The following is an 8,635-nucleotide window of genomic DNA, read 5'->3' on the forward strand; positions in this document are numbered from 1 at the left end:
TTTGTAATTCTTATTTATTTTCTCCAACATAACAAAAATTTTGAGTACCTCACAGCCTCTGTTATATCCTTCTGCTATAACAGAAATATAGCAAATGGATGACTTTTACAAACAGATTTATTCTCTCACAGTCTAGTAGGCTAGAAATCCAAATTCAGGGCACAGCTCCAGGGGAAGTCTTTCTTTTTGTTGGCTCTGGAGGAAGGTCCTTGTCATCAATCTTCCTCGGCCATGGAGCTTCTCAGCTGAGGGACCCTGGGTCCAAAGGATGTGCTATTCTCCTGGCTCTTGTGTCTTGGTGATATGAGGTACCCCTGTCTCTCTTCTTGCTTTTCTCTTTTCTATCTCAAAATAGATTTCTTTAGGACACAACCTAATCTTGTAGATTGAGTCCTGCATCGTTAACATAACTGCCTCTAATCCTGCCTCATCAATATCTTAGAAGTAGGATTTATGACATGTAGGAAAATCACTTCAAATCACAAAATGTTGGACAATCACACAATACTGGGAATCATGGTATAGCCAAGCTGATACATATTATGGGCGGACACAATTCAATGCATAACAGTCCACCCTTTGCCTCTCAAAATTCATAAGCTTGCCACATGTAAAACATATTCACCACATCGTATCATAGCAAAAGTCTTAAATCAACTCCAAGTCCAAAATTTAAAAATTCCTCTTCACCTGTGAAATTGAGAGTACAAGTTATCTGCTTCCAAAGTACAATGGTAGAAAAGGAACCAGCTAGACATTTCCATTACAAATGGGAGAAATTGGAAAGAAAGAAGGGATAACAGGCACCAAGCAAGTCAGCAGAACATATTACATTAGCCCTCAAGTCTCAAAAATAACCCTGAGAGAACATTTACACTATGGCTCTGCCCTCCAGACTCTAGGTTTTGGGCATACTCCCCAAATTCTGAGCGGAAGTCCCTCTGCCCTGGGCTTCAGCTCTGCCTTTCAGACCCACTGGAAGGGCAACTCTGCTCCCTCAGCTTTGGGCAGCCCCATTCTCCAGTCCATCTGAATGGACACTCCACCCTTGAGACCCCAGAGGCCATGGCCATACCCTTTGTCACTGAGGCAGCTCTATTCCTGTGTTCTTTGTCTCTTCAGCTTCTGCTTCCTGGTCTCTTGGGCCTTGTCACCTGAGTCTGCCGTCCTGGGGCTAGTGTTCAAAAGCTCTGTAGCTCCACCAATAATTACCTGGAGGCACCCCACTCTAGCAGGGAGCCTCTGCCGAAGGCACTAGCCATTTCACAGTGTTGGTCAGTTCCAGCACCCTCTCACACTGGTCTCCTGGTTCTCCCGCTGCTGTTTCTTTGCTCCTGCGATTTCTCTGCTGCTGCCATTATCATCATATTCCTTTAACAGAAAGCTACATTAGCAGATGCTGAGTGTGAATTTTCCTTTCTTTTTTTTTCTTACTTGTTTTAAAATTATAGTACTATGAGCGTTAGATAGAAGAAAAGTAAGTACTGAAGAGATCACATTCTTACTCCTTCTGTCAGTTATCCGTAATTCTTATTTATTTTGCCCCAACATAACTACCATTTGGAGTTTCTTTCTATTTGGAATGTGTTGTACAAATATAAAATTCATAATATAGATTTTCTTTAAAAATTTATAGATAAGGAAACCGAGGCTGAAAAATGTTTTGGAGGCTCATCATAGCTACATAGCAAGGAAATGGCAGGGTCAGAATGCAAAACATATGTTCCCCTGAACGTGATATAGTCTCAGCTTTGCTAAGCTGCAACATGGAACTTAAAGGTAGAAACCTGAAATTAATTGGTGAGCATACGATAATAAAGATTGCTCACTCTCTTTTCTGACTGTGAAGGCCTGTTGCATTTCTAGAATATGGTAGTAGAAGTCTGATATGAACTTTAGTGGGAGGCATTGTTAAGCAATTACCTTAAAAAACTAAACCTTCAGAATGAAAGTGGCAAAATTAGGGTAGAGATACTTATAAATACTGGTGTAGCTGTTTTTATCCTAGTCGCTCTTGTAATTATATCAATAAATTTTCAGTAAACAGGTTGATATAAAACAACAAGAGAAAATCTACTTAGTGAACCATTTCAAAAGGCCCTGAAATAAAGAGCAGCAAAACAAAGCAAAAAACTTTTAGTCTTGCAAATATGTGGTCAGTCTGAAAAGTACACCTGCCTTTACCTTCTGGCATTAACAGGATTTTATGTATGTGTTTACACTGGTAAGAGAAAAAGGGAGAAGGGAAACAAGAATGTGAAATGTGACAACATGGCAAATTTTCCATTGCAGGTATGAAGCTGAGGGCGCAAGGATACGCAGACCTGGAAATGCACATTCTGCTGTTTCACGTCAGTAAGGAAACTATTTGTGTAAATCCAGGAGAACGTGTGCTGCTCTTTAGGGTATGGTAAGCCTTTAGGCTACAAGCCTGCAATTATTCTAGTAAAAGTTGCAAAATACATGTTAATCCTTCATCACGTATAACCTGCTGGTGTCAAAGTCAATTTCAACTCATAGCAACCCTGTAGGACAGAGTAGAACTGCCCCATAAGATTTCCAAGGAGCCACTGGTGGATTTGAACTGCCGACCTTCTAGTTAGTAGCCATAGCTCTTAACCACTGCGCCACCAGGGCTGGTATGGTGACAGTAAAAAAAGAGAAATTGTGTGTGAGTACAACATCCGTGAACTACACACCCATTACCAATAATCCGTATATTCTGCAAATGTGCAGAAAACAATACCTTTATGTATCGGTTTATTTAAGCACAGAAATATGTCCAGATTGCGCGGGAAAAAAATTACAATATTTTTACAAAACCAGAAAAAACAACATGTTTCAACTTACCCAGCTTGATAATATTATTAAATAATTACTAACTTCCACAAATTCCATGCATCATAAGTTGCAGTAAAATACATTAAAAGCCATTCTTATTTTCTAGAACTGTTAAGATTCATTGAGGTTAAATTAGTGAATTATGAATAAATCAATCAATCCATCCATCACATTTTCAAGTGAGGTTATCATTCCTATGCAGTTCTTACCTGTAACATAATGAAACGCACATTTATGGTAAGAAAAATATTACAGTTAACAAATTCAAAGGGTAAAAATGGAAACAAAATATAAAGCATAAGTACATAGCTTATCAAGTAAAAGATCCAAAAGAATATATTTTAAGGATTTTTATAAAATTTGCAGAGAGCTACTATTTGAAATTTCTATAAATATAAATTCATGAGGGCAGTGTTCTTGGAGATAGTGCTTGAGGAACTTATTTTCCTCGGTGTTTCAGTTAAGCTATGCATTGCATGTATGTTGATCTTAGTTTATTAACATATTGACAGAACCTCAAGTATTTTATAACTCTGGCGGAGATCTAAAACATGCATTCAAATCCCATTAATTTTAAGTTGTGTGTGATATATTTTTAAAAGAACACTTCAAATGAAGTGTTACCAAAAATCAGAAAAGCATACATTAAATCTGAGATCATTTAGGGTGGTTTTATTTTTTTAATTATTATCGAAATAGAGCTAATATACTTGCCAAAATTATGACGCCTATGCCTGCAATCACAGTAAAGGATAAGAGAAAAACATTAATTAGGTTTCAAAAGAAAGGAAGAAGATAGAGTTGGAAGAATAGGTGATTGCAAAATAAAGAAGAAGAGAAAGAAGGAGTGGGGGAGAAGAGGAGGCAGAAAAGCAGAATTCCAAGCTAAAGATTTTGGATTGTAATAATGATGCAATTTTGAAATAGTTATTGAGGAAGAACAGCTTAAATGTATTTCAACAGAATGAGTGACAATAAAATACGCAGGAGAATCTCAGGAGAGTAAAGGATGTGGCAACAGAGGAGGAAATCCTCGTGGCATACTCCAATGGTTAAGAGCTTGGGTGCTAACCAAAAGGCCAGCAGTTCAAATCCACCAACTACTCCTTGGAAACCCTATGGGGGAGTTCTACTCTGTCCTATAGAGTTGCTAAGAGTTGGAATCGACTCAATGGTTACAGGTTGAGCCCTGGTGGTGCAGTGGTTAAGAACTGGGCTGCTAACCAAAAGGTCAGTGGTTAGAACCCACCAGCCTCTCTGCAGCAGAAGGATGTGTCAGTCGGCTTCAGTAAAGATTTACAGCCTTGGAAAGCCTGTGAAGCAGTTCTACTCTGTCTTATAAGGTAGCTATGTGTCAGAACCGACTCAATGGCACCTAAAAACAACAAGAATCTGAAGACGGAGGAAGCTGTCACTTAATCGTCTGATGAAGATATCATTGGAATCAGATGCTCATATGATGGCAAAGATACATATTTTTAAGTTTGAAGACAAAACAGACATGAATAGATGTAACACTATTTGAAAGGCTAATAAAAAGAGATAGGAGCAAAAGAAGTTAGTAAGTTAACAAATCAGAGTTTCAGAAATGGATGTTTTGATCAAAGGAACTTAATCGTTTATGTAAGCTCAAGGAGTGTACGAAGATAGGTGATAAACTTCCAAAGGAGTGTAACTGGGGGGAGGAGCCCTGGCGGTGCTGTAGTTAAAGTGCTTGTCTGCTAACCGCAAGGTCAGTGGTTCAAATCCACCAGCTGCTCTGCGAGAGAAAGATGTGGCAGTCTGCTTCTGTACAGATTACAGCCTTGGAAACCCAATGGGGCAGTTCTACTCTGTCCTACAGGGTGGCTATGAGTCGAAATTGACTGGAAGGCAGTGGCTTTGTTTACAATAGGGAGATTAACATCAGTGAAAGAGGAGAGAAAATGAAGGCTAGAGCTGGTGAATCAACCTTTAGGTACAAATGAATTCATTTTAGGGAGAAGGGATGAATGAAAATACATAGTTGTTTTATATTTAAATAATTAAAACACTGGGATAACATCTCTTTTTTATTGTATAACAAGGTATGTTCATATTGAGAAGAGGTTGTGGCAACATCAATATTTTATTCTACTCAGTGGGTAAAAATACATATCATTACACATTGTCCAATGAGTCATAATACACAGTTGGGCATGGTCAAGATATATGGAGCAATATAGAAAATGATTTTAAACCGTTCCCATGGTTAACTTAATACTCAATAATGAGAAAATCAAGGGAGCATTTTATCCATGATTTAATTTAATCCAAAAATTGAGCTTTCATGGTTTCTACAGTACTCAGAAGGCAGAAATGGAATCAAACAAATTAATGGTCATCTTGCTTGAATACCACGGACTGGAGTGGTGGGAAGCAGGTGAAGCTAAGTAGGATCAACGTCTCTAGTGGAGGAAACGTGGCATTATGACATTAGAGAACACAAACCTGGATTTGAATTCGTGCTCTTACGTTATTTCCGTGGCTTAATAATTTCCTTGATCTTTCAGTGTCCCAGTATTTTTATTTTAAAACTGTGTATATTACTCCCTAATTTGTGGAGTTACAAAGAAAATTACAGCATGTAATATGGGGTTAAGCAGCCCCGATGGCGCAGTGGTTAAAAGCTTGGCTACTAACCAAAAGGTCAGCAGTTTGAGCTCACTAACTGCTTCTTGGAAACCCGATGGGGCAGTTCTACTCTATCCTATAAGGTCACTATGAGTCAAAATCTACTCAATGGCACACTACAACAACATATTGGAAATAGGTTTCACAAGTAATAAGCAGTAAAGCAGCAAAAAGTGTCAAAGTGTTATTTCCTACTATCCAGTTCACCACCTGTCTGTCAGTTTGTTGTCCTGTGGTGGTTTTCATATAGTCATATAGCTTTGATGCTGCAAGCTACATCATCGGTATTTCAAATTCCATCATGGTATGCAGGTTTCAGTGGAGCTTCCAGACTTAGACAGACTAGGAAGAAAGATTTAGCAAACTATTTCAGTAAATCATCCAATGAAAACTCTGTGGATCACAACAAAATATTTTCTGGTGCAGTGCTGGAGAATGAGAAAGGTTGAAAGGCAACAATGGACTCAAGCACGCCGGTGTTGATGAGGGTGGCAGGGAACCGGCCCGTGATTCATTCTGTGTACTTGAGATCTCCACAAGTCAGAGGCAACTCTACGGCAACTAACAACTACTAACCAATATCTACTAGAGAGAATAAAATTGGATAAATGTGACAATAAACTAAATGTGAGACAATAAGCATATTTAGGCTAATTTCTTTCTACACTATTATTTTCCTTTTTTGGGGGGGATTATTTGCCTCTGTCTCTGCTATTCAAAGCCAAGTACCCAAAGATGCCCAACTCTACCACAGTCACTGAATTCCTGCTTATGAGGTTTTCTGATGTGTGGGAGCTCAGAGTCTTGCACGCCATGTTATTCCTCATGATGTACTTGGCAACCCTGCTGGGGAACCTTCTCATTGTCACAGTAACCACTCTCGATCAGAGTCTCCACACTCCCATGTATTTCTTCCTTAGAAATCTGTCTGTCCTGGACATGTGCTACATTTCCGTCACTGTACCCAAGGCATGTGTCATCTTCCTGCTTGACAACAGGGTAATCTCCATGGTGGGATGTGCAGCTCAGATCTTGCTTGTGATTTTCTTTGCTTTTGCAGAGCTGCTATTTCTCACCATCATGGCCCGTGACTGCTATGTGGCCATCTGCCAACCCCTCTACTACCCTGTGATCATGAACCCTAGGGCCTGTGTCCAAATGACACTGGCTACCATATTCAGTGGTCTGATCTATGCAGGTGTGCACACTGGCAATGCATTCCGGTTGTCCTTCTGTCATTCCAATGTGGTCCATCAGTTCTTCTGTGATGTCCCATCTCTGCTGAAACTCTCCTGCTCTGACACTCTCAGCAATGAGATTGTAATTTTTGTCTCTGTAGTGGTTATTGCAGGTGGCTGCTTTATCTTCATAATCATGTCTTATATTCGCATATTTTCTGCTGTGCTCAAGCTTCCAACCAGAGGAGAGCGAGGAAAGGTCTTTTCTACCTGTGTTCCTCACATTCTTGTGGTGACAGTCTTTGTCGTCTCAGGCATTATGGTCTATCTGAAGCCAACCTCCAATTCACCTACAACTCAGGACATGGTTATCTCTGCGTTCTATTCTATAGTCCCTCCTTTCCTCAATCCTATTATCTATAGTCTCAGAAATAAGCAGATAATTGAGGCTGTAAGGACAGTCATGAGTAGAATGCTCTAGTCAGGAAAATGATACAGTCATTATTTTAAGACATTTCTCCTTTGATGAGGTGAGTTGAAAAATACTTCAAAATTAGCTTTCTTGCATATTTCCAAAATTGAAGGACCTGTCTGTTAGCATGAAATGATGTTGTTGTTATTTGTTATCTTACTGAGATTTTTTTTCCCTTGTTGTCACTGAAACTTTATTAAACCTTACCAAACATATTGATAGAAATAATACATTCTTATTTTAATTTGAGTTTTTCTCTCCTGAAAATGTACATCCCCTGATGCCTGAATAGTGACAGTTAAAGATTCTTACATTTGCTAATTATTTCTCTTTGGGATTATCTAGAGAGTCCTAGGATAAATAAACTATATATTAGCTTTGTTTTTTTATAATTATGAGAGAAGAATCATTCATTCATCATATGTTTTAAATACTCCTAAAAATAATAGACTAATATCTGAAAGTTGGTCATAAAAATAACACAAAATATTAAATGTTTATAATAAAAAAAGAAAATAATTAGCTGAAAGTGTGATTGGTAAGAGAAATCAATGATACCTTATGTTGTTTTTAGTAATCTAAAAAGACAAATTTTAAATAAAAAATATTTACAATATTTAAGTCACCTGTTTAGAAAGATTAGCTTTAAGATTACTTTTAGGTGGTTATTATCATCTCCATGAGATGAAGACAAAAATAAGGTATTTTTTTCCATTTTCTCTTGCTCTTTTTCTGATGAATTCTTTCAAAATATTAAGAAGATCCAAAGTATAAAATTTGTTTTTAAGTGGAGTTTCAATTCAAAATAGCCAACACCAGTCCATTTAAGCTCATTCTTGCTTAGGATATTGATCTTTATGCATTCCATTTCATTTTTTGACTACTTTTGATTTTCCTAGTGTTATGGATCGAATTAGGTTCCCCCCCAAAATGTGTGTATTAACTTGGTTAGACCATGATTCCCAGTATTCTGCGGTTGTCCTCCATTTTGTGATTGTAATTTTATGTTAAAGAGGATTAGGGTGGGATTGTAACACCTTTACCAGGTAACATCCCTGATCCAACGTAAAGGGAGTTTTCCTGAGATGTGGCCTGTACCACTTTTTATCTCTCAAGAGATAAAAAAGGAAAGGGAAGCAGAGATTTGGGGAACTTGTACCACCAATAAAGCTGTGCCAGGAGAAGAATGTGTCCTTTGAATATGGGGTCCCTGCGTGGAGAAACTTCTAATCCAGGGGAAGATTGATGAGAAGGCTGACAGTGAGAGAAAGCCTTCCCCTGGAGCTGATGCCCTGAATTTGGAATTTTAGCCTACTTTACCGTGAAGAAATAAATTTCTTTTTGTTAAAGCCATCCATTTGTAGTATTTCTGTTATGGCAGCACTACATGACCAAGACACCTAGGTTCATAATTCGTACATTCCACCTTCCAATTATTACAGGATGTTTGCTGTTTCTTCTCATTTTGAGTCATGCTACATCAGCAAATGAA

General features: G+C 38.3%; 1 protein-coding gene across 1 annotated transcript; it reads left to right on the forward strand.

The window, feature by feature from the left end:
• The first annotated feature begins 6,228 nt into the window (after window positions 1–6,228).
• On the forward strand, window positions 6,229–7,152 carry LOC126068262 (olfactory receptor 14C36-like). Its single transcript, XM_049870706.1, has one exon. It carries the CDS (start codon window positions 6,229–6,231, stop codon window positions 7,150–7,152), a length of 924 nt encoding a protein of 307 aa, XP_049726663.1.
• The last annotated feature ends 1,483 nt before the right edge of the window (window positions 7,153–8,635 follow it).

This window comes from Elephas maximus, chromosome 2, assembly GCF_024166365.1.
Source record: "Elephas maximus indicus isolate mEleMax1 chromosome 2, mEleMax1 primary haplotype, whole genome shotgun sequence".
Lineage (NCBI taxonomy): Eukaryota > Metazoa > Chordata > Mammalia > Proboscidea > Elephantidae > Elephas > Elephas maximus.